Source organism: Vipera berus (genome assembly GCF_964194415.1).
Source record: "Vipera berus genome assembly, chromosome: 2".
NCBI lineage: Eukaryota > Metazoa > Chordata > Lepidosauria > Squamata > Viperidae > Vipera > Vipera berus.
The window spans coordinates 15,261,088-15,288,475 of record NC_138203.1 but is presented as its reverse complement, the minus strand read 5'-3'; the positions used below and the strand labels follow the sequence as shown (position 1 = coordinate 15,288,475).

At 37.9% G+C, this 27,388-nt stretch overlaps 1 protein-coding gene across 2 annotated transcripts in view; it reads right to left on the bottom strand.

Annotated features, from left to right (window-relative positions):
- Nucleotides 1-27,388, bottom strand: part of WDR7 (WD repeat domain 7) — a 242,885-nt gene that overhangs the window by 140,987 nt on the left and 74,510 nt on the right. For both annotated transcript variants that reach the window (XM_081317822.1, XM_081317821.1), the window contains one exon: nucleotides 22,610-22,723. In XM_081317822.1, the coding sequence (XP_081173948.1) occupies nucleotides 22,610-22,723 (114 nt within the window). The remainder of the gene's footprint in view (nucleotides 1-22,609; nucleotides 22,724-27,388) is intronic.

Here is a 27,388-nt window from a genome sequence, read left to right as displayed (position 1 = left end):
TTTTATATAAAACTATCTACAAAATAATGTTTAGATGTATCAATCCAATTATTGAACAGATTACTTTTTTAACTGTAATCCTCTCTCAAGGAACCCCCAATTAGCATAAAACATCTTAATTCTATTTTTACCCAACCACTATTTACATCACTTTTAGAAATACTTATTGATTTAGGCTACAAAAATAATAACCTTTTGAAATAAAATGCAGATGAATGCAACATATTGGAAACTATAAGGATTTCCTTATTTAGCATCTGAAAAGAGGCAACATTTGTTCTGGCTAAGAAAAAAAAAATCACTACATCAAGTATTTGACATAATACCCTGGGCAGGTTATGGTAGATTTTTTTTTTTGGAGTGGAGAGGAGTGATTAATAACAAATTAAAAGCTTCTTTGATCTGTCCAGGACGAGCTTCTGGAAGAGCCCTCCCAAAATCCATGTTGACAGGATCCGTGGATGGTGCTCAGGTTTGGTCTAACCTATTTAAATGGAGCCCAGCAGGAACTTTGTCTAGCGGGAGCTTCTTTGGTTCCTATCATTGTTCTGAACAGTGGGGCTGTTGGCTTGTTTGCAGCGGATGACAGATGGTTTCATTTGTTGCAAACTTCTAGCCCTCAACAAATTTTAGGTAGTTGCCTTACGAGAGGGAGGTACGATGGGGCTGCACCTGCCACGTTTCACTTGAAAAGAAGCCAACTAGAGGGATAAAAGAAAGGGGGCTGGGTGTGTGTGTGTGTGTGTGTGTGTGTGTGTGTGTGAGTTGGGTAAACCTGTCAAGCTTTGGAGCCAATCAAACCAATAACTTTGCAATTTATTTATTTACCTATTTGTAAAATGTATCGACCACCCAGCTTACCACAGAGGGTAACTGCGGACGGCTTACAGTTACATGTTCGTTTGATATTTCAATGCTATGTATATCACAAAAGGAAAAACAAAAAAACCAAAAACCAGGCAAGCCCTTTCTGCAGGACATAAGAGGAGAAATCTCCTCTGCTGCAAACTCCATGGTAAAGGGGACGCTTGGCGGGCGGGCGGGGGAGGGAATTACAACAGAAGACGTAGACGTAGGGTCTACCACAAAGAAGAGGGAGTCAAGCTATTCTCCAAAGCACCTGAAAGCAGGACAAGAAGCAACGGATGGAAACTAGTCAAGGAGAGAAGCAACCTAGAACTAAGGAGAAACTTCCTGACAGTTAGAACAACTAACCGGTGGAACAACCTGCCTCCAGAGGTGGTGAATGCTCCAACACTGGAAATTTTTAAGAAGAGACTGGACAGCCATTTGCCTGAAATGGTATAGGGTTTCCTGCCTGAGCAGGGGGTTGGACTAGATGACCTCCAAGGTCCCTTCCAACTTTATATATATTATTATATTATATTATAGATGAGCAGAATTTGATTGTCAGGTCTCTGCAAGGTGAGTCATAGGGCTCAATATATGGCCTGAATATTCGATAGGTAACAGGCAGTAACACATTTTCCCCTTAAATCTTTCAGTTCACTTCCCTGTACACTTAGTGACATTCATTTAGTGACCATTCAAAGTTACAAGGGCACTGGGAAAAGTGACTTACGACGGTCTTTCACGCTTACAACCCCTGCAGCATCCCCATGGCCGTGTGATCAAAATTCAGGTGCTTGGCAATGGGCATGGATTTACGACCGTTGCACTCTCCCGGGGTCACCATTTATAACTTTCCTGTCTGGCTTCCAACAAGCAAAGTCAATGGGAGAAGTCAGACTCTCTTAACGGCCACATGATTCACTTAAAGAACCACAGGGATTTGTGGCAGAAGTGGTCATAAAATGGGGCAAAACTCACTTAATAAGTCCCTTGCTTAGCCGTGGAAATTTTGGGCTCAACTGTGGCTGAGGACTATCTGAAGATTTATTTTTATTTTTTTGGAAAAAGAGCTTTTTCCCCACTTACGCCAAACTGTGCAAGTCAAGGTTTTTTTTTTTTTGGAATGGAATGCATTTAAAAATGGCTTTCATTCTGTCGACATTCCCTATTTGAAATGGTGTGATGTAAATTCAATACGATTGTGTAGGGCATGAAAGGAAAAGGGAACACCAAGATAGCAACCATCATTTAAAAGCTACTCCTGTTTTTCTACTATGCAGGCAGCTTCCAACTCATACAGCACCAGCCACGTGTAGTAATCTCCCAGACGCAAAGCAAGAAGCCAAATGAGATTCAGGGGAAGAAGGACTGATTTAGCAATGTGATCGCTTACCCTCCCCTTCACAGCTACGCACAACCACAGAGTCTGTCGCTCTGTCTTGTCACTCCCCATCACTAGGACACAAGCCAACCATATTCTCATGCATATTACCTACACATGGCAACAACCAAACAGAGTAGAGAGTGAGAGTCATGACGGCATCAAACACAAAAACACCATCTATTAGCACAATGACCTGTATTCCTTTTTTGTGTCAGATCTTTCAACAATGGCTACTTGGGATCAATAAAGAAGTACTTATTACCATTACTGCTGTTTTTAGAAAATACTATACAGAAGCACATAACTGATAAGACTAAACGATAGGTAGAATAAACAGAGTCACAAAATATGTACAATTTTAGTATAAATGCAATGTCACACCCGAAGGTGACAAATGTGTAGGACTAAAGAAGACAAAAGTGTGTGTGTGTGTGTGTGTGTGTGAGAGAGAGAGAGAGAGAGAGAGAGAGAGAGAGAGAGAGAGAGAGAGAGAGAGAGAGAGAGAGAGAGAGAGAGAGAGAGAGAGAGAGAGAGAGAGAGAGAGAGAGAGAGAGAGAGAGAGAGAGAGAGAGAGAGAGAGAGAGAGAGAGAGAGAAGTGCCATATTGGTAGTATTATTATAGCAATCCAAAGAGCTGGGAAAAATTGTAGGACTTCGATGGTAGGAGTCTATTTTTATTTAACTCTTGAAATTGAAATAAACAAAAGCTGACAATAAAAGTACAAGCCAGGCTACCTAATCAACATGCTTTAGCAACAGCTTCTGAAAAACATTCACGACATGCTTAGTACTTTGGGTAATTTGCATTGTAAGTAAAGCTTCTTACCATTAAACAAAAATAAATGAACTAAATTGAAGTTGTTAAATGCCTGCCTTTTACAACAAAGCTCTTACATCTACAGTTCTAATTGCTTAGAGCCTGTCCTTATTCAGGTTCTGAATTAATCCAATTAGAAGACATGGCAAAGCCACATTAAAACATCAGATTAACATTTCAGAGTCATACGCCTCCCCTAAAATCAATGAAGAACTGTAAACTAGACAATTAAAAACATCCCTACCTGTTACATCAAAAATGTTTAAGTTTCAGGATTTTGCTTCTTTTTGTCTGTATATTATAAATGTAATTTGGCCTATTAAAAAAATAGGGAAATAAAAAGTTGTACAAGGCATAAAAATGTCTTTATGAGCATTATCATGAGCATTTAATCTTTGAAAGTTCAATAAAGGATACAACAGTAGCACTTGAAACTCAACCAGTCAGACATTTAAAATCTAAAATGAACAAGATCTAGCAGAAAAACATTGCAGTTTTAAAAATTAGTAGTTGTATTTTTAAATTGCTTATGTTTAGATAGGAATGTCAATATAATACCAATCTATATGAAAATCACCATCTTTGCATTGATGATTTAAGTTCTACAGGCAGGGGAAAAAATCAAATTTGAAATATAAGGTATCTAAATGAATTTATTTTATTTTCCTATTTATATCTACATTTTCAAAGACTTCAGGGGCAGAATAAATAAATCGAATTGAATAATAAATTGAATTCGTTTATTGGGAAATGTGGGCTGATGGATTTCAAGAGCCAAAATAGTCAGAATCTCAATTAAAGTAATTAAATAAATGGACCAAAGATTTCAGTAACTGTGGCTATGTGTGAGTTTTGATTATTGAATAATGTGCATATGAAACTTCTGGATCAATAGCAAATGCTTTTAGATACTGCCAACTTATAATAAACAGAATGAACGTGGTCATAGAATTACTGTATTGACCTGTATTTAGAAGTAGAAGGAAAAGTAAGTTATTTGAAAGGCAGACAGAAATAAAAATAGTTTGGAGGAACTAGATGAAAACAATAGAATGAAATTTGACAAAAATAAATGCCAAGTTTCTGATTTAAGAAAATCAAATGGCCAAGTACAGAATGGCAATATTTCTTGTGAAAAAGAACTTAGTTAATTTCAAACCAAATATGAGTCAACAATACAAGGTGGCTGAAAAATAAAGTCAAAAACAACATTAGGCTACATAACTAAAGATAACGGTTTCCCTGTCCAGTCACGTACAACTCTAGGGCACGGTGTCCACCTGTTTCTTGGCCGAGGGAACCAGCATTGTCTGAAGGCATTTTCTGTGGTCATGTGGCCAGCATGGTTATACACTAAAGGTGCACAGAATGTTGTTATGTTCACACCGAAGTGGTACCTATAAATCTACTCATATTTGCATGCTTTCAACGTGAGCTCATCCCATTGTATGGTGCTTGGGTCTCGAACCCGAGCTGTCAGCTTTCCAGCTCAGCGTCTTTAACCATTAAGCCACTGGGCTCTTCTGTTACATAAGTAGTTTCCAAATAATATCGGAAGAACCATTCCATTCTGCTAACTATCGTAAAGGATGTAATACAAGAAATGGTCAAGATTATTCTTTTGTACTTCAGAACAATAGACAAAAAATTGTGACCATTTCTTATACGGCATTCTTTAAGTCATTAAGGTTCCAGGAAAGTAGATTTTAATGTTTAAAAAAAGTACTTGCTATTAATAAAAAAACAGATTGAAAATGGAACTACTTATCCAGAGAGGTAGTGATCTCCATTTATGAGATGTATCCCAGTAGCAACTAAGCAGCCACATATCCAAGATATGTGAAACTGAACTTCTGCAATGACTCTTTCTATAATCCTAGAAAACTTTCTTCCACTGATATTACCAGCAGAGTCTGATGCCTGTGGTTCCACAGACAGTGAATGCATTGGGAAGCAAAGGAACACTAACTGATTGCTATCAATACCTAGTGTCCTTTTAAAGCCATTAAAACTGATGGTCATCATCTTGCCTGATGGTTGTAAGTTGCATAATGCAATTATTCACTGAGTATAGCAATACTTGCTTTTATGCTGAATTTCACAGTGCTAGATTTTATGAATGATTTTGAACTCTTAAAGAGAAAACCTTTTCCATATGATGTATAATTTTTTTACAATCTCTAGCGTAGCTCTCCGTTCTTCTAAGCTAAATTCCCAAATGCCGTGTTATTATTATTATTATTATTATTTATAGGAGAGATGTTCAACCTCCCTAATCATTATTGGCTGCTCTTTTTTTGGGTGGGGGGGAAAGGACTTTTAATTTCATTTTCTGAAGGAAAACATCTGGCCTTCAACAGCTTCTCTTTGGGATTCTGTGGCATCTTTCATGACTTGAAGTATACACCCAACTAAGCCTCTATTGTTGTAATTTTGAGTGTCTTCTAGAGTCATTGTTTTCAAGTGATAGTTTTATATGGCTGCCCAATTGATATGAAAGACATCATTATAATTAAAATAATTAAAGAGGGGAAAATCAAATGGATCAATACGCAAAAGGTGATAATTGCCACATCAGTTACTGCTTTCAGGAAAGGGTTAAATCCAATTGATTAAAAGCTGTAAGACACAATTCGACTGGACAAGTAGATCTTTGGTTTTTCTTCTCCAGTGTATCCAGAGTCGCTTCAAAGTGAGATGGGCAGCAAACAAATTTAATAAATAAAAAAAATTTAAAATATGCATTTTTCTAACCCAGGGGTAGGCAACCTCGGCTCTTTTAGGACTCATGGACTTCAACTCCCAGAATTCCTGAGTCAGCATAGCTGACTCAGGAATTCTGGGAGTTGAAGTCCATGAGTCCTAAAAGAGCCGAGGTTGCCTACCCCTGCCCTAAATCACCTCACTTTAAGTATAACATTTATCCCCTACAACAGATGTGTTTTTTGCACTATTTAAGCTGCTAAAACAAAAGTTTTAGGCAACCTGGACTGCAGCAGCTCAAATACAACCCTAGATATGGCTGTGGCCTACTTCCTAGATCCCAGAATACTGAAAAAAAAGATCGTTGGTCTGTCAAGCCCAAGACAATCTTTTCTGAGGGTTTCAGATTGAGTTTCTTCCAGCAAAAACTAAAATGCAGCGGACGTAACTTGCAACCTTCTTTATTCAAAGCTATAGCTTACGAATTTGCTTACGATTTAGAAAGTCCCCAGATCCTTCCTTAGAATTCCATCTCTCTAGAGCAGAGGTACAATGTATGCATGCAAGCAGAGGCTGAAAGCACACACGCTGTCAGCTCGGCAGTGTTGAAAGACTGACCATGATATCAATGTCTTAGGTAAGACTAAGCTATGCTGACTCAGGAATTCTGGGAGTTGAAGTCCATGAGTCCTAAAAGAGCCGAGGTCGCCTACCTCTGTTCTAACCTATGTGAAAATGACTGAAACTATCTAGAATTGATACTACTCTTTTCTAAGATGTCTTTCAGATGTCATGTTCCATCTGAGGATCACTGCAAGATCCAAGAAAGGGAGCACAGCTTTATTACTCTCCCAGAATGGCATAGACCAGGGGTAGGCAACCTTGGCTCTTTTATGACTTGTGGACTTCACCTCCCAGAATTCCTGAGCCAAGACTGCCTACCCCTGGCATAGACAAAAATATTTCCTGGAGTCTTATGTGGCCTGGGAGTGGTCAGTTTTGCAACCACAATGATTTTGCAAAATTCAACTTTAAAAGCAATAATGATAAAATGGAGCTGCCAAAGTACTGATAGACTCAATTAAACAGTGACACCTATTAAATCTTATCTTTGTTAAACACTAAGTACATAGTTGGCAGAACAACACCAAAAATAATGAAGTAGAGGGAGAAAGGCAGAACAGTAAAAAGGGGAAGTGTAAGTTTAATCTTGGCACCAAAAATCAGAATTAAGGGTAACTATAAGTGACGAGCATTTTTGCTATAAAAATGTACTAGTGACCAAAAGTGTCACTACTGCTTACATTTTTCACCAATTATTGGTCAACCTCCTTCAAAGTATAGAATTAGCCAAGGATAAACTTCAAAAGAAGCCTCCATAAAATGTACTCAAAAACAGCTCATGTGCTTTGCTCAAACAAAAAGAATTATCAGAAAAAGGGAGAGCCAGCCAGGAGCCTGATTTTTTTTTTAAAAAAAATCCTTTTTCTTCCTTTTTACCAGTTTGCACATGGATAGCTATAATTCACAGGTGTGATGTAAAACCTCTGAAATATGAGACATCGCTGTCATTACTGTTGTGAATTACAACATTTTTCATATGGGCTTGTGATCAATTATAAGGGCAATCTATGTAATATATAGAATATATATAATAGTGTGCCACAGTCTAATGTAATTTATTTCCATCAATGAGGTAATATCACCCAGCACACTAGAGGCCAAATCTGAAAGTTCATTCTGAAGGTTATTGCTTCACAAAGGGTCTGCTTTGTCCCATGGTTATGTCTTCACGTCTTGCTCACACATCTGGTGCTTGAATCCTCCTCACATTCACATGATTAAACAACCTACAACCTACGTTTACCATGAATACAAGCTAAAATAAAAGCTGTATGTACATAGCTGCACAACATCCAGATACTAGAGGAACAGCCCAGCAAATTTTCAACAACTTCATCAAAACAACTTGACCGGTTACTGTATATTTGAATCCCGACAAATGACACAGATCTGCTTTTATTATCCTGTATGACCAGGCAGGATGGGGGCTCAATGGCTCGGCAGTTAAAGACGCTGAGCGTGTCAGCTGGAAAGCTGACAGCCTGGGTAAGCTCTCATTCCTTGCTCCAGCTCCTATCCACCTAGCAGTTCAAAAGCATGTAAATGCAAATAGATTGATAGGTACCACTTCAGTGGGAAGGCAATAGTGTTCCATGTGCCTTTGGCATATAGCCATGCTGGCCACAGGAACATGGAAAATGTCTCTGGACAATGCTGGCTTCCTTGGCTAAGAAACAGAAATAAGCACCGCCCTTAGAATCTGACATGACTGGACAGGGAAACCTTCACCCCTTTTTTTATGATCATGCAATCTAGTTTACATGTCATATTTTAACGGGCTCACGTAAACTCAACAGAAACACATTCAGCATGAAAATGGGCCATGGGCCAAGCTGTTGGGAATGGCTGTTGCTCTCTCAGTGCTAAATGCTGCTTTATGAATGAAAACTATAAATCCCCTAGAATTTCTATTTCTTTATTTCAGGAAGGCCAATAAAGTTCTAAATGGGTATTCTCTCTCTGTGTGTGTTACTTTGTCTCTCTCTCTACAAACACAGAGATAGAGACAGATAGAGACATATAGATACACACACACAGAAAGAGAGAGAGAGGCTATAGAAGATGGAAATCCCTTTGCTGCAGTTAAAGAAATATTATACATTTCATCTGATTCTGACAATGAGAACAATTAGTGAAATGGTTTGCCTTCAGAGGTTGTGGGTGCTCCAACACTGGAGGTTTTTAAGAAGACATCGGACAACCATTTGTCTGAAATGGTATAGCATCTCCTGCTTGGCAGGAGGTTTGGACTAGAAGACCTCCAACGTTTCTAGTATTCTATTGCTTTCTGTTATTTATTCCTTTTTTATACATTACACATAAAACATTAAACATTCATTAGCATCAACAATGGTACATTCACAATTTTCTATCAACCTCCCAATCAACTTTTGTAGCAACTGTCTTTATAAAAAAATCTATAACAAAAATAAATAAATTCCAGAGATGTTCCTTTGAGGCTGAAGAAAATTAATCTTTCCCACAGTACTTTTTATTGGGTGAAACACAACGTGGGAACATTCATTTCTAAATGAAAAAATAAGATTTTCTAGAAAACAATACCACAGAAGTTAAAATTAATACTGATAATGATGGAAATATAATTTTTCTTTGCTTAAAAAATAAAAATGTGCCTAACACTTCAGCAACATTTTATTTTCTAAGATACAGAATTATGGTGTGTGTAATCTACAGTTAGATTCAGTTTATGACTAGTGGAAACTTAATAATTCAAGTTGTAATCAAGAACGTAAGAAGGAAGGATCTAAGAATATGAGCAGTTCCAAGCGGGATGGATTTTTGTAAAATTAGGATATTCAAGTCAGATAAATTCAATATTTCCAGATATCAAGGAAGTTCTTTAGGGGGCTCCATTCATGCTTGGCATAACAATGTTTTTTTCTCCCATAGGCACAGGGACAGTTTTTCCCTCATGCCATCACTCTGCTGAACACCTAATTCTCACAGTGCTTGTGCGCCAGAAATAAATTGCTTGTGTGTCTAATCACACTTGGCCAAATACATGAAGCTTTCAAGTATTAATTCAACTTTAATCTGAAAGTTATTATTATTAGTATTTTGCAAGGTGTTACAAATCTACCCATCTAGTTTGAGGTATGAATTCAGTACAAACAGATTAGAGGATGGGGATTATCCTGAAATATCCAGAATATTATAGCCTTCTGAACGTCAAATCACTTGTTGTTACTAAATAGCCAAACAAAGATAAGCTTTCCAAAACACTTAAATTTTACAAATATGTTGAAGGAAGTATGAAATCTTCCAATAAAAAAACAAAGAGCACCAAAAGTGGCAAATATATTGAAGACAATGTCATTCGGTTTTCTTTCTTTGCAAACTGCCTTTTATTCAGCAATGGAAGCTGTCAGACACAACGATAATGCTGATGAAAGAAAAAGCCTGTGGTTTCTGACAGCAGTGGTGAACTCTGACCCTGGAGGACCATAAAGAAGCCAACTTGGACCATTTTACACGAATGGAGCAGAGTGATTTACGTGGAGTAGTTTAAGTTTCAAGAGACAGATAACATCTTACAAAAAGCCATAGAAATTATGGCAAGAGCCTTCTAAGCACAATTTTAAAGAAGGCAAGGTATTAGAGCACAGGGGATTTTCAAGGATGTGTAACTGGATGCTAATATATGTGCTAATCAACTGCTTTTCAGAGCACGGAGTTCACCTTTTCCCAGGCCAAAATAATTTGGAAAGCCGAATAATGTTTTAGAATATTAGCAAACATAGGCTGAACACAAAACGCTTAACAATTTAATTTGCGAGAGAAATAATGTTGTAAACAGCTCTGCAACTAACTCCTTCCCTTTCTCATAATGAAAAGCTAGCAAAGCTGATTTGTGCCTTGATGTCACAATAGTCAACATGATGAGGCGTGGCTGACAGCTAGGAGAGGTAACATCAGAAATTCTGAATAGGGAGTGAACATTTTTAGTTGAAAATCTGATTTATATCATATTGCATAGCATACAGATGCAGTCCTCAACTTACAACTGGTTGCTTAGCGACCGCTTGAAGTTACAACCAGTATGAAAAAGGGGACTTGTGACCCAGATCTGAAGTTCTGACCTTCGTCTCCCCCCTGCAGTCTTGGAACCACATTTTGGGCACTCGGTGGCAAAATAGCAGCTATAGTTGAATAATGGATTCACACTGACGACCACTGCATTCGCTTAATGACCTCTGTGTTTGCATTTATGACTGCTGTACATGTTTAATGAGTGCCACAAAAAGCACTGTAAAATTGGTTTGGTCACACGAGTGGGCCATTTTACAACTGTTATGACATATGACCGTAATGGGCAGGCCCTATTATGGTAATATGTCGAGGATTACCTGCAGATCTCTGGACTCAAGATTTAACACTCCATTACTTCACCAACAAAATGAAGCTGTAAAGGTGTAAGGAAAACAGTGAAGTATTTACTGCAGTACAGAATTCTCGAAATATTCCCTCGAGCCCTGATGATCCCAGGGGATCCCAAGGGATGGGTAAACTCATGAGGTGGCTCCCTTGTTATCAGTATTCCTCCATCTATTATTCTTTTCCAGTTTCCGCTTTGCTTTTATAATGTTTAATTCTTTTTTAAAAAATTATTGTATAATTCTATTGTATATAACTGTATATTGTATAATTGTATATTGTATTGTATAATGGACAGATTTTATTTTCCTGGGCTCCAAGATCACTGCAGATGGGGACTGTAGCCAAGAAATTAAAAGACGCTTGCTCCTGGGGAGGAAAGCCATGGCAAATCTAGACAGCACACTAAAAAGCAGAGACATCACCCTGTCAACAAAAGTGCGTATAGTCAAGGCTATGGTCTTCCCAGTTGCAATGTATGGCAGTGAAAGTTGGACCATAAAAAAGGCTGAGCGCCAAAGAATTGAGGCCTTTGAACTATGGTTCTGGAGAAGACTCCTGTGAGTCCCTTGGACTGCAAGGCGATCAAACCGGTCAGTCCTAGAGGAGATCAACCCTGACTGCTCTTTAGAAGGCCAGATCCTGAAGCTAAAACTCAAATACTTTGGCCACCTAATGAGAAGGAAGGACTCGCTGGAGAAGAGCCTAATGCTGGGAAAGATTGAGGGCAATAGAAGAAGGGGACGACAGAAAATGAGGTGGCTGAATGGAGTCACTGAAGCAGTAGGCATGAGCTTAAATGGACTCCAGAAGATGGTAGAGGACAGGAAGGCCTGGAGGAACATTGTCCATAGGGTCGCAATGGGTCAGACACGACTTCGCAGCTAACAACAACATTGCATAATGGTTTTGACTAATTACTTTCTTGCTTATTTTACTCTTTTTGCAAGGTACCCCACCCAGAGTCACATTCCATGAGATGGGCGGCCATATAAATTTGATTAATAAATAAAAAATAAATAAAAGAACTGTCTACTTACTTGTAACCACTTTTTTTGAGTGTTTAACTGTGAACTCACCCAAAGGATTTATCTATCTATGTACCTAAGCCAATATTCATTCTTCACCTCCCAAAACTTATAGAACTCTCATTTTCCATGTGTGCCGCACAAGGCATAGCTCCCACTAAGCCACCTTGGTTTCTAAGACTTAACACAGTCAATCTGAATTTAAAAGTGAGGTCACTTGAGAAAGCATATGTAAAATGCTATGGGAAGAAAGCAGGGAAGGATAGGCTCAAATTTGGTGAGAAAAAAGCAATATGCTTCAAATGCAAGAGATGTGGAAAGGAGCATTTCAAAAAGACTCTATCATTTAACAACCTGTGCATTCAATTCATGAATGCATTGGGTAGAGCGGGGAGGGATCATGTTCATTTAACGTGATCCAATTAACAAATCCTTGGGTTACGAATATAATTGGTAGGCTCTTATTACATCCGTAATTCAAGGATTATCTGTAAACTGCTTAGTACCTGGAAAAATGCAAACTTAACCAGCAACTCGGTCACCTCCATATTCCAGAAATCCACCATGTGCAAAAGGGAAATGCCTATCAAATTGTCAGGAAAATTTCCACGCTTCAAGAACTCTCTGGATCTACCAAGGTCATAATATAAATGTAAAATATACATTTTAAAACAAAATAGAGTGAATAAAACTATTCATTCTACAGAACAAATCCATTTATCATGAATACTTTAATGATAACAAAACAGATAGGCTTCTTGAGTCCAAGAAAAAGAAAAAGTTACAAAACATTACAAGGTTAGAACCATCATTATCTACTGATGGTAAGCAAAAGGTTAAGCAATATCCACATAACAAAATTAACTAGGACACGGAAGTAAGTATATCCAGTTGCCACAGCTTTTCTAATCCCCTTTTCCTTTCAATAAATCTGATTACAGACCACTGTGAAAATTTTGCTTTCTGTTGGTAAGAGTCTGATAAAGAATGGGCAAATATATTATTCCTTAGGCCTTAAGCAGAAAAGCAAGATAAAAGGAAACACAGTATTTGGTTCCACTGAACGGATACAGCTGCTGACCATGAATGAATTTGGAGAATAACTTAGGACAGGCTCACAACATACCTTAGAAGCAGCGTGGATTAAGCTGCTTAAGGAATATGGAGTACGTCAGGGAAGGCAGCGTGTATTTTTTTTTACTATTAGTCAACAGTACAAAGAAAGCTGGACCATAAGAAAGGCTGAGCGCCAAAGAATTGAGGCCTTTGAACTATGGTGCTGGAGAAGACTCCTGTGAGTTCCTTGGACTGCAAGGCGATCAAACCGGTCAGTCCTAGAGGAGATCAACCCTGACTGCTCTTTAGAAGGCCAGATCCTGAAGTTGAAACTCAAATCCTTTGGCCACCTAATGAGAAGGAAGGACTCGCTGGAGAAGAGCCTAATGCTGGGAAAGATTGAGGGCAAGAGAAGAAGGGGACGACAGAGAATGAGGTGGCTGGATGGAGTCACTGAAGCAGTGAGCTTAAATGGACTCCAGAAGATGATAGAGGACAGGAAGACTTGGAGAAATGTTGCCGATGGGGTCGCGATAGGTCAGACATGACTTCGCAACTAACAACAACAACAGTACAAAATCAAAGTTAACACCCTTTTGTTTACCACATTCACATGACATTACTTATGGGAGCCTAATGTCCATTTTTTAAACGTGTGACATTCTTGCGCAGCCTTAGTTCAATCAATACATGGGCTGCTTTTTCATAAAGAAAGTCCCTGTTCATATGTTCAGAATTTACAGGGTGGAATGTAATGAATGCAGTGCTAATGAGCTCTTGCTAACTCAAAAGGGTTGTTCTCTTTGGCAGGCCTCCCTGCAGCCTTAAAATTTGCTATAGAAAATTAAGGGATTTTCAAAGAGATGTTGTGGTTTGTGTGTGTGTGTGTGGTGTGCGTGCGCAGGTACACACATATTCTTTTAGGGGGATGGATAAGATGAGGAGTGAGGAAATAATCCTCTCCCATCTCAGCAGTAGAAACTGCTTCTACTAACAAAGGCATACCAGTGGATTACACCTCCTAATATTATAACCATAAACCTAAATATCTATTTAGAGAAGAAGCATCTTGCTTTGATGAAACATTTTAAATGGTCTTGCTTCTTTATCTGGCTAAATAAGTGTTTCGAGACTTTATATAAAACTGTCTATCTTTTGTTCCCTAAAGCAAAGTGGAATATTGACTAGTCCTATTACGAATCTCAGCTGATTTCAGAAACCAAGCAATTGCACATAAATGGGATTAGGAGACCAATACTTAGGTCAGTCCTGACTAAATGCTCATCCAAACCTTTCTGGGGTGAATGCACGTATTACATTATTAATGGACCGTTAGCAGCATGCTTATACTGCTATGTTGTAGGAAACTGGCTACTTTTCGCTGACATGATCATCTCTTCTATGCTACACTTAAATTGCGCCTAAAATGCTGCAGGGTGATTAAAAGACAGTCCTTGCCCCAGACACAACAGATACAAGATGAGAAAGAAAGGTTGTAAAGAGAAGAAGACAGAAAAGTGGGTTAGCAGTATATGTTCTGGCCAAAAGATATGGTCAGGTTGGGTTCCCTTTGCCATAAAACAGGGGTCCCCAACCCTTGGGCCACAGCCCGGTACTGGGCCACAGCCTGTACGGAACTGGGTTGCACAAATGGCAGGCGAGCCTGTGCACACAGCTCCATTTGCGCGAGCAGTGGACACTCTCACGCATGTGCGAGTGTTCGCTGTTCACACAAGCACATGCACCTGCTGCTCACATAGAACCATTACCTCCTCCCCCTGCTGGTTTGCAAAGCCAAAAAGGTTGGGGTTGGGGAGCACTGCCAAAAAACCCTTTCTTGAAATGCACAGGATCTTTAGGCAGTTACGGAGGGGGGGGAGGACTCGAATACCTCCTTCAACTTTGTGGACCTATGAGAAGTTTGACAGGGTCTAAAACAATACTGCTGTTTTATGTTCATGTGAAATTGAACATCTAGAAGTTTGATTAAATTTGATATGTAGAAGGGAGAGACAATTTGTGGTATATATCCGTTTTATCGTCTACGGCAAGACTTCTCCTGTGATACCACAAGCTCTTAAAATGATAAATGAATTTCTGCAACCGCCCCATGAACCAAAACTCAACAATAAATAATAAATACGTGATAAATAAAACTGCTTTGACTGGGAGACGGTTTTGATAGATGGAGAGATCCAAGGTTTAGCTATCATTCAAAATTTGCTTTGGGCTTTTCTACTTGCTTTGCCGTCACAAGCCTGCTCTGGAATTGTTCAAAGTGGTAGCAAGTTTTGACAGTACTCCTAACCTTATTAAGACTAATGGAATTGTAAAAGGATTTTAAAATACATCCCCACACCCCAGTTATTTGATGATCTATCTCCCCCCAACTGTTTCTGCCCATGAAGATCTCTGGGTCCCTTTGATAAATCTCATTTGGGGAGCCTAGGAAGAGTGGAATCACCTGCCCCTCCCAGAAATTCAGGTGGTCCCACTTTTGGATATTTATGAAATGTTGAAAACCTGGTAAATCTCTCAGGGGCTATGGAGTCCTCTTTTGCTATGTTTGTCTATTGTTCTTCTGGTTATCAAGGATCTTTTTATTCATATTTATATATTTTGCTTTTCTTTTTTGTCTGTAAGCCACCTACAGCTGAACTGACCAGCCTTAAAAATGGATAAAATAAAATCAGTAGCTCATGATGCATTTATAGCAGTGTTCCAATATCTCATGGGTTACCACAAAGAAGAGGGAGTCAAGCTATTCTCCAAAGCGCCTGAAGGCAGGACAAGAAGCAACGGATGGAAACTAATCAAGGAGAGAAGCAACCTAGAACTAAGGAGAAACTTCCTGACAGTTAGAACAACTAACCAGTGGAACAACCTGCCTCCAGAAGCTGTGAATGCTCCAACACTGGAAGTTTTTAAGAAGAGACTGGACAGCCATTTGTCTGAAATGGTATAGGGTTTCCTGCCTGAGCAGGGGGTTGGAGTAGATGACCTCCAAGGTCCCTTCCAACTGTTGTTGTTGTTGTTGTTGTTGTTATTATTATTATTATTATTATTATTATTATTATTATTATTATTATTATGAAAAACCTTTGTTTTATAAAATAGGCTGGCATTTTTTTCATATATTAACTAAAACCAAATGTTATGTGGAATTCTTTACAAAGTATTATGGTCTGCCAGGTCAAAATCAGTTATGAGGCACAATTATTTACAAATTATGAGATCTTTTTATCTTTTTATTTCTAGCCTTCAAAATTTACCAAATTTGTTTTATGATTGGTTCCAAAATACTGATTAGGAAACACCCTACTACAACTGAATCTCTTTTTTAAAAAAAAATATATGTTCATTTTAGGTCTTTATAAGAGCACAAGTTGACCAAATGATAACAATTAAAATGGGAGATATGACACCGATGATATGAATGGTCACCATGAAGTATCTAATGAGTGGCACAATTCTGATAGGTCTTTTATCATAAATTAGAACCTTGAGGACATTGACTTTCCAGTAGATCTGTGGCCAGAAGCTTCAAGGTCATCAATCATGGGAGCTCCTCCCTGTCACTTAAGACTCTAAATTACATGTATGCACCTTATCTTTCTAGAAAGTGAGAGGTGGAGCTGAGAAGGTTAAAAAAGAGAGATGAGGCTATTAGAGCTTTTTTTTAGCTTCTTGTTGGAGAAGTGAAAGCTGAAGTTTGTCAGAGACTATGAAAGTGCTGCTCATTGAGAGGAAAAAGCTATGGTGCATCTAGGTGACAGAAAGGTTCAAAGCAAGAAAGAAAGACTCAAAGACCTCAAGAAAGAGATCTGCAGCTGTTCAGCAGTCTGGTGGCTGAAGGTCCAAGACAGAAGAGCAGAGCTGAGAACAACAGAAGAAAAAACATCTACAAGTACTTGTCTATATAAAACTGTCCAAGAAAGATGGAGTTAAGTAAACAGCCCCAAAGTCCACTTAACTAATTGAAAATTAATATGCAAACCCAGAGGAAACAGCTGGAAATAAGCACATTAATAAAGAGAGGAAGCAAAAGCAAGAAAAAAGGCAGTCATAAACAGTGAAAGAAACACACTAGTTAAGAAAAGTACTGTAGCTTTGCGGATCGGCGGGGGGGGGGAGGAGATGGTTCTGCGCGAGTGGCTGGCTTCCATGGCCCAGTTCCAAACGGCTTGGGGGTTTGCAACGTCTGCTGTAGAATATTTAAAGTAACAGAATAGCACTTTAGGCAAATAGAAGGAATTTTGTAGTACAAGCTTCCTTTACACAATAAGTCTTATTTCATAAGTAAGCCAATTTTATGAATAAAATGTTACTCCACCCAGTTGATTTATATGCATTCTCTGGTTTGTTGCTACCCCCAAAACATTTAAAACAATAACAAGATCCTATTTACCTCCAATCTGCCATCACAGGAATTAAGACTGCAGAAAGTAAGAAGCTTTAGAGTTTTCCTGAACTTTCTGTAACGGAGACAGGAAGAATACTTTATTTCTTACGCTAAGTATGAAGGAGAGAGATGTATTTTCACCATGGCTTCTACTTTTGCATTCTAGGCTTGGTTCACTCTTCAATATGGTACAAAATTACCTCAACTCTGCCAGCCAGAAGGGATATACAGATGCTTTATTAGCAAGGAATTTCAGAAACTATCAAGAAGCCTAGATCAATACAGAGTCTTGCACTAAATCCTCTTTCAACTATATTCTTGAACACTGGAAATGGTTATTTTTTTCACCATTAGATGTATTCAAAAATAATTCATTTCTATTCTATTTACATTTCTGAACTTATAGTGATAATGTATTTTTCCAAATATATAAAAGACATTATTGAAAGTATAGGGTAAATCTGGATGGAGGAAGTATCACGATGGTGTTAACTGAAGTGGATTATTTTTTTAAAAGGAACAATGGAGTTCAGTGAGCAGGGATTTTAAGATGCATTTATATCGCTCTCCATGTGATCTGAGAGACACTAAAAGATCAGAATACAAAGCATGGCAAAGACAGATGTTCAAATTAGATTTCTGCTCATTGACAGAACTACAAACTATTTCAAGAATACCATAATGTACATTTTATACTGCTGATTGGAATTGTTGAAAACTAGCCAAACCTTAGTGTGAGGTAAATATAATCCACAGCACATCTAAACAATGCTCTGCTTTTTCTGCTGCTTGCACACAGGAAATAATGAAACTTTAGTAAATGAATGGAAGTAATTATGCCCCTTATTTGCAAAATCAAGGTATTTTTTTTATTTATATAAAAATAAAACAGGCATTTCTTTCATTTTACCGATGCAAAGAATCCAACAGAATAAAGTTGGGTTCAAAATTCAAATAACTTTATTGAGGTTGTTAACCAGCAGAACAGTTGCGTTCAGAGTTAGAAATGTGAGACCAGCTTCTTTTATGCAGTTCGATCTTCTGGGAGAGCATCCTTCCAGAAATACGGATGGTGCCTTCTCTCCTAGGCATTTGGAAAGTCCTTGAGACCTGGATTAAAGGTTACTGTGGTTGTGGGTCCTTTCTGGTAGTATTCTCTTATAGCTGCCAGTGTTGCTTTATATTTTTAAACTGTAAAGGTAAAGGTTCCCCCGCATATGCGTGCCAGTCGTTTCCTACTCTAGGGGCCGGTGCTCATCTCCGTTTCAAAGCCGAAGAGCCAGCGCTTCTCCGAGGACGTCTCCGTGGTCATGTGGCCGGCATGACTAGACGCCAAAGGCGCACGGAACGCTGTTACCTTCCCACCGTAGTGGTCCCTATTTTTCTACTTGCATTTTTACGTGCTTTCGAACTGCTAGGTTGGCAGAAGCTGGGATGAGTAACAGGCGCTCACTCTGTTATGCGGCACTGGGGATTCGACCCGCCAAACTGCTGACCATCTGATCGACAAGCTCAGCGTCCTAATCCACTGAGCCACCGTGTCCCGTTTTTTTAAACTGTACCATCTGCCAATATTGTAAGCTGCCCAGACTCTGATGGAATGGGCGGGTACAAAAAACATAAATGAATGCAACTTCATGAAGGACAGCTTCACTAAGATTTTATATCATCTCGAAATAAGTTAGGCAAAAACTGAAAGATATTTCAGTGAAACTATGACAATGGAAGTTACAAAAATAATTATGCAAATACAATAAGACCAAAAAAAGAGATAAACTACACTCCATACTCAAATGGGTAGAAATAAAGGTAGATCTGTTTGTCAAGATTATATCTGCAATTATTTAACTATGATTTATTTATTTACAAGCTTATATGCTTTATGTATAAATTTTATATACTGCCCAGTTCCAACACAGAGGACAGGAGTATTAACAGATGATGACTCCAGGTTCTGATAGTTTTGAATTTTATGCTTATTTTCTATTTTCATATCTGCCTCTGGCTGGCTGACTTAGCAAAACATACCACACAGATTCTACAAAACTGAGGTCTGTCCTCCCATATTCTAGAGCACAGAATATTTTAATCTGTGACCATACTGCTTCTTTAAGTTGAGGTCATTAAATCTGTCAACAAGAAGTAGTGATATAGTATTATAATCTCAGATTTTGACAATGTCAGTGACTTTTGACCTTTTCTTTTATTATGTGGTCAGCTGTGCTGACCAAAGAAAGCTGCAACGAATCTTTCAGACACAAAAGCTGCAAACAGTGCTTTTCCATTTCATGAGACATGTAATTCAAATGCATAACTCTCCTATATGCATTAAAATATTTTATTAGAAAACAAATTTAAAGGATATAAATGGTAGATTAAGAGATGCACAGCTACTTACTAGAATCATAATATTTCTTTGTCTTATTTCATGTAGGTTCATTCTAGGTGATATATTTTCTTTGTGCCTTAACTAAGGTACAGTATATGACAGCTATTAGAACAACTGGATAACCAATTAGTTAATTCATTTTAATTACTGATAATGCTGCACTTCATTTTTCACATTTAAAACATTTCTTTTAAAAAAAGTATTGTAACAGGCTATGTAATTGGAGACTATCAATTTATATATCATGCATCACATACAATTGTCCATATAACTTGAATGCTAGTCTCTTTCTATGGACAAAAGAATTTTCAAGGACTGGAAGTAGAACTTACTTGCTTTTATTTTAATCATAAATAAATTGATTGATATGGTAAAAACTATGACACATTCACATTGGGAAGTGAATCAATAGTAATTAGCATTTAAAATATAGATATATAAATATAGAGAAAGTGGAATGAAAACACCACATTTCAATAGAATTATATTTATTCAATGCAATTTTATTTGAAGTAGACTTTTGCTACTAATAGCCTGATCCTGAGATAAACATTAGTACATATCTAACCAACACTGAACATCTGACACTTCTTTTTTTAAAAAGAACAAGGCAACTATCAGTAAAAAAGTAAGAATCTCCAGCACAGTGGCCATATTCTAAAAATAATATCATAGATCAGAAATTACCACAGACTTATTAATTAATGATTTGGTTTCATGAATTTATATCTGACCTCATCCAAATCAGGCTGTTCTCAATAGACATGTAAAATATGGAAAGCTGTCAAGCCCAAAGCATAAACTTGCACGTTAATTATATAGCACCATCGCTTTGAATGAATAGGAACCATTACTCAGAGATCACAAAATGTGGAAAATCATCAAAACACCAATGGATTTACTGCCCCATGTTTTCTGGCACAAATACTCTAACTATGAACTAAATTTTATTTCTTTTCAATTGCCACCAAAATAAGATTTATAGTATATGCCTACATGATTTTTATACTGTAATTTATATAGACATCTGGTCAAAAGAAATACCGTTGCCTTTTAAAATTTGCACAAAAATCTATATATGGCTAAATCAAGTAACAAGATCCAAGAGAGAGCATATACAATCTCTAGCCTATTGTTTTATTAGTTTTTAAAGAAATCTTGTAGTTATGTAAATTGTGAAGAAACTAAATAACCTTTTATTTCAGTACACTTGCTACTTATAGCTTAAACAAGAGGAAAATCAATTAATGAAAGAAATGAGACATTAGACATATTCCTTTATAAATGTAATTATGCAGAATCTCTCCCTTTGAATAAAAAAGGGAAAAAGTCATTAAGTTGCTGTTTTATTCCTTCAGAGTGCATCCCTAACCAAAGTGAAGCCTTAACTGAATAAAACCTGATTTGTTTACGGATACTTTGCCCTTCCCTTTGTTAACTTTTCCATTGTGCAATAAGTACTTATTTTACCCCACAAAACAGGAGAAGAGGGGGTCAATCTATTCTCCAAAGAATCTGAAGGCAGAACAAGAAGCAATGGTTGGAAACTAATCAAGGAGAGAACCAATCTAGAAGTAAGGAGAATTTCCAGATAGTTAGAACATTAATCAGTGGACCAACTTATGGGTGCTCCCACACTGGAGTATTTTAAGGTGACATTAGACAACCATTTGTCTGAAATGGTATAGGGTTTCCTGCTTGAACAGGGGCTGGACTAGAAGACCTCCAGGACCCTTCCAATTCTGTTAAACACCATGTGCATTGCTCACAGCAGCCCAATTAATTAATTTCAGTAACTATTTGCAAGAAAGAATTATTGTTTGAAATCTGTTATCAACACGAATATTCTCCATTTGCCCAACACAGATACTGTAATCCTTGACCTATACCAAACTGCCCTTAATTAATTTATTCATTAATCTATCTTTCATATTTATGTTTATATATCCCCATCTCCTGTATATGACTATGGGCAGCAGACAGTTAAAACTGACCACAAAAACCAAGCAATAAAAATTATACCATAATAAAAATTATAATAAATTATAACATAATAAATGTGTTAACATTATTAATAAAACTGGGCAAAAGTATCTTTGATATGGTACAGCCTCTCCCCAGTACTCCATTTTTCCAAGATGACGTACACAAAAGCAACTACTTGAGCTATGATGTTTTATGGAAATAAAACACTGTAAAAATAAACTGAACAAACATCCATAATTAATGTTTATTATTTAAATAAATTCAGTAAATTATTTGATGAATGTTTATACTTGATGATTTTAATATTTTTATGCTGTAAAAAAGTTGCTCAAGAGTTGCTCAAAATAAAATGGGTGGCAAATAAATGTAATTAATAAATAAATAAAATTTGCATATTGTAAGAATTTTTGGAAATCTACAAGATTGCTCATGCCATATTTGAGCAAAAAGGAAGCAGAGTCTAAGCAATAACATTAACAAAACACAACTGAATCCTTGTAGTGATATGTTTTTAAAGCGAAATATAACTAGATATATTAATTCCTGAAATAACTTCACAATGAAATTTCAGATATAAATGCATTATTGTAAAACACTGTTCAAAATGGGGGGATGTTGACTACATCTTATAAAATACCACAAGGGACTCCAACCTGTGGGCCACAGCCCACTACTGGACCGTGGCCTATTTGCAACTGGGCCGTGTAAGCAGTAGGCTGATGTTCGAGCGCTTACGCATATACACAGCTCAACTCATGCAAGTGGTAGGTGGTGGTACTCACAGCCCCACTCACACAAGCTTGCCGCTCACACAACAGAAGCTGTGCATGCGAGCACATGTGCATGCCTGCCCCTTGCATAAAACCATCCTGTCTTCCCCTCCCCCTGCATCGGGCTGCCAACCTGGCGAGGTTGGGGAAATACCACTTCAAGAGCAGAGTTTCAGTGGGATTATACAGACCATAACACTTACCTGATGAGATGTCCTCGTCAACCAGATCATGTTCTTCTTCTTGAATTTTAACTTCAGTTCCTGATTGTTCAGGAGTAACATTAACGGTCTGAATAGTTTCTGCAGTCACTCCAGCTGAAACATCAAGACACAAAACATTAAACCCATCTGTAATTTTCTTTGAATTAGAGAAAAAGTATATAAACTTTACAATATGCATTTATCACATTAAATAATCTGACAGATTAAGATGAGATTCGAAATTTGCGAACTGGTATTTCTTTGTCAGTTTTTTTTAGCTCTTGACCCAAGTTCACCCAACTTTTCAAAATGATTTCAAGATTTCTTGGGCTTCTGAACCTTGTCAAGATCTAATTAATAAATTCAGGAGTAATATAGAACTAATGGCAAACATAAATGGTTCTTCCTGCATAGGAAGCAATATTCTCACAATCTGAGTGGATAAAGTTCTACCTTAAAATGAGGTTCACATTTAAGAACAGGAAACTTACTAATTAACAATTACCCAGTGAAAATCCATAAAGACATAAAAATATACTTGCCCTGTTGGCAACTTTGCTTCCCATCTGTTTGTTGTTCCTAACTTTTCCTTCTATCCATCTGTTCCCTCCCTCTCTGAGGAAAAAGGCATATGGTATGCTTCTAAGGGCAGAGGTCTTCAATTAGGGCAAGGACATGCAAAGTGCCCTGTATACTTAGGACACTGTATAGTAAGTACAATAATGCACTTCAAAATAGCATAACTACACTTCCTGTTTATATTTTACTCCATTAGGGATTTAGTAGTATATAAGGGGTTAGGTTCCTTTTTTTAAGCGTTCATTTTAAAGAAAAAAGAGGCTATATAAAGTTATTGTATATCTTCTAGATTCAGCACCAAGGCAGATTGTCATATAGCCACTGTGAGAGCTAGAACTGGCAAGGTCAAAACCAAAGGTCTTGAGTGATCCATTTCAATAACAAAGCATAGGTGCCAACCACATCTCCTACTTAAAAAGGCATGGCCAAGAGAGAGAGGGACAAGGTTTGAGCTTTGAGACTGCTATTTATATAGCCTTACTCTCACAGTGCATGTGGTTTCTGGTTTTCTTTGTGTTAATGGCTTTTCTATCAAATGGTCTTGCCAAAATTCGTGTCCTTGAATTCCTGCCTATAAGCCTTCTAGCTTATAGTATCCGCCTGGGAGAAGTCAGACATCTATATCACTAAACAATACAACAACCCAAAATGCTCAACGACGAAAGCCAGAGAGATGAAAAGTGATGTCAAAAACCAATTCACCCAATTTGCCACTGACTACACTGCACCATCATGGTTCTCTGATGTTTTAGACTTGGGTCTGTCTCAGTCTACCAAGTGCTGGCAGAAATTAAACCTGACATCTTTTGCATTCCACATGAATGCCCTACCATCACCCCGTTATAAAGAGCTGCGGTGGCTCAGTGACTTAATGATGCTGGAGCTGGTTTCTGCTCCAGCGGTTCCAGTCCTAGGACTCATGGCAGGGTGAGCTCCCGTCAGTTGCCTCAGCTTCTGCCCACCTAGCAGTTCAAAAGCATGTTTTATGTGAGTGGATAAATAGTACCACTTTGGTGGGGAGACGAGCTGGTGCTCCATGCAGGCAGTCAGATTCTCCTGCTGGCTCTAAACCTTCCCAGCTGTGGCGCCCATTTGCAAGGCGGCCCTGAAGAGGGAGGGGATGACGCTGCAGGAAGAGCCGCTAGTCTTTCTGGTGCGAAGCCAGTTCACCATCCTGTGGCGCGCCTCGGGAAACACGCTAGGGCTTCCTACAACAGAGCTGGTACCTTGGAAACCAAACTACTACTCTGCAATAGGATTGTGGTCTCTTGGCTAATGTAACAAAGTCATATGCTAACAACAACAACAATACTCCGTTATAATCCTTTCCTATGTTGGTCAAAAGATTCTCCCAAAGGGGAAAAAAACCTCTACTATTAGGGAATCCAAGTACTTCACTTTCATCTGACCTTTACTGATTGGATAAACTCAAAATCTCACTCTAGGCTATGAAGGAAAAGGAGGAGGAGGCATTCTTGAAAAAGGCATGCAGGAACCAATTAAGATGCCATCATATGGATGAATTCCTCCTAAACCTCCCCAATGCAATTTATTATTATTATAAAACAGATTTATATCCTGCTTTTCTTCTAGGAGCTCAAGGCAACGTGCAGACCATTGCTTCTACCATTTTTCCCTGACAGTAAGTTGGGCAGAAAAATAGTGGCTTATCCAGAAGCAACCACTGATCTATACTAATCAGAGCTACCAAATGGATAGCAGAATATGCAATAACGTTACTTAGAAAGCATTATCAACTTCCACAGAATGCAGTGCTTACATTAGTTTATATTTAACACTGAAAAGCCAGGGCATATTATTTATTATTCATAAAGCAAATCTGTCAAGATTTCTTCTGAACCTCCATGAGGGAAAAAAAAAATCATAAATAATAAAAAATAAATAAACCCAGACACAGCACTGGAGACCGAAGGGAGGAGGTGAAAGGTAAAAAGAAGAGAGATATGTGAAAAACAGAAATAAATCAGATGAAGACAGACTGTAAAATACAGGTCCTTTTTTGAAATAAAGTCAATGAACAAAAGCATGCATTACCCAGCCTTACCTCCCTAGTCTTCAGTGCCTTTTTAGATACCTGGTTAAGCAAAGTTAACCATTTTGCATAAGAATCATTTTGCCCAGTTAAGGGATTTTACATGGACTATTACAAAATATTTACCTATTTGCAGATTAACAACAATGCAGAAGGACTGATGCAACCATAGTTTTGCTGTTTAAAAGTAGCAATATCTTTTTGTCAATGGTCTGATCATAATATTTACTTATTTATTTAATTCAATTTAGGCTCCGCCCAACTCCAAACTGACACCCCTCACTATAAATAAACCACAAAAAACACAATACCAAAAAATATAAACAAAAGCATACCCATCTGAACTCAAAGCTAATTGATTTAGCAATATATGAAAATAATACTTATTCCATTCAAAAAAATAACAGAAACGTACTAAGAATTTTCTGTAATCATTTGAGTATATGGCTTAAATACTAAAACATTATAGCTGTTTTAAAACTCTCCTAAAAATCTGCAACTGAATTTTATTTTTTTTATCAAAACAACACAGGTCAACTTCAAGAATCCTATGAAGTCATCTGGCTGTTGCCAACAAAAGGAAATATTCAGACAATGCCCTGATATTTGGTTCTGAGCAGTGGTAGGATTCAAATATGTGAACATCTGGTTCTCTGTGTGGATGTCGCTTCTGGAAGTCCGTTCTGGGCCTGGGCAACAAAAAATTAGCTACTGGTTCTGCCGAAGTGGTGCGAACCGGCTGAATCCCACCACTGGTTCTGAGTGATAAAAAAAAATCACATTGCATATGACAGTGTTCAACTTCTCTGGATGCTCAAGAGCCAAATATGCAATAAATAATGCACCTCTGTACATCTCAACATCCAGAGAAACTGAGCCACTAAGTTCTGGAGCATCAGGGAGAATAATATTAATTGGACAAATGTTAATTACATCATTGTCACAAAAAGCTAACTAATCTGTAAGAAAGGAAGCTGATGACACAGCTGGCAGTTCTCGGGCTAGAACAGGGGTGTCAAACCGCCGCCCCACAGGCCGCTTGCATCAAACGGAGGCTGCGCCCACCCCGTTTGGGAATGCCAAAAAAGTTGCAATATGTCACGACATGTCATGTGACTTGGCGAGTTTGACACCCGTGGGCTAGAAAGAACTAACATGTCAACATCAATCAGGTGTTTTCTGAAGCTTTCAAGAGAATGGCTATATATTTATTGACTTCGAAAAGCATAAGAAAAAGGCCTAGCATTTAAACCTTGGAGTATTTAGAACGTATTTTATTGTTTAGGGCTACTTGGTTTAATTTATTTTAATTTTGTATATTATGTGTTATATATAGTGTTTTAATTGCCTTGTACACCGCCCCGAGTCCTTTGGGAGAGGGGCGGTATATAAATCCAAATAATAAATAAATAATAAATAAATATAGACTTCTACAGACTTGGTTTCCATGTATGCAGTGGCACATCTGTGTGTATATAGACTTCTTATCTGGTTGCAATAGAGAATAATCCATAATCCACACTATATCTGAGAACTTTTTGCTAAGAAATCTAATTTTTAAATAAAGGATAACGGTCTGGAGTGCTGAGATTTAAGAGTAAAGCCTGATGTGCAGCCCGACAAATCTACTAGATTTGCCGTTTCATGCCAGCAATCCATCATCTAAAAAGTTTAGACCACAATCCCAGAAAGCAAATCTTTCTATCTGCAATACTCTTTCACTTTCTAGTTCTCTTACATGGACTGGAAGGATGGATAAGTAGAATATCTTAAGCCCATGGGTTCTTAAGCTTCTTCCCTTCCTAGATTTTCAAAGTTCAGAGCTGCTTTTTGTGGTATCATCTGTCCCCACATAGATTATACGAAAAGGATAATTGTCAGAAGACTTGACAAGCTTTCAGAGTTGCTCTGTCACATCCCTAATGCTTGTACTTGACAGGAAGCTGATTTTACAAGTTTATGGGTAAAATCTGTACATATTTTTTAGTTCATAGTAGTGAGCCACTAAGTACCAGAAGTACTCTTTTTTCTTTTTCTACAAATTTCCTCAGCCCTTTATGGATTCCTTCCTTCCTTCCTTCCTTCCTTCCTTCCTTCCTTCCTTCCTTCCTTCCTTCCTTCCTTCCTTCCTTCCTTCCTTCCTTCTC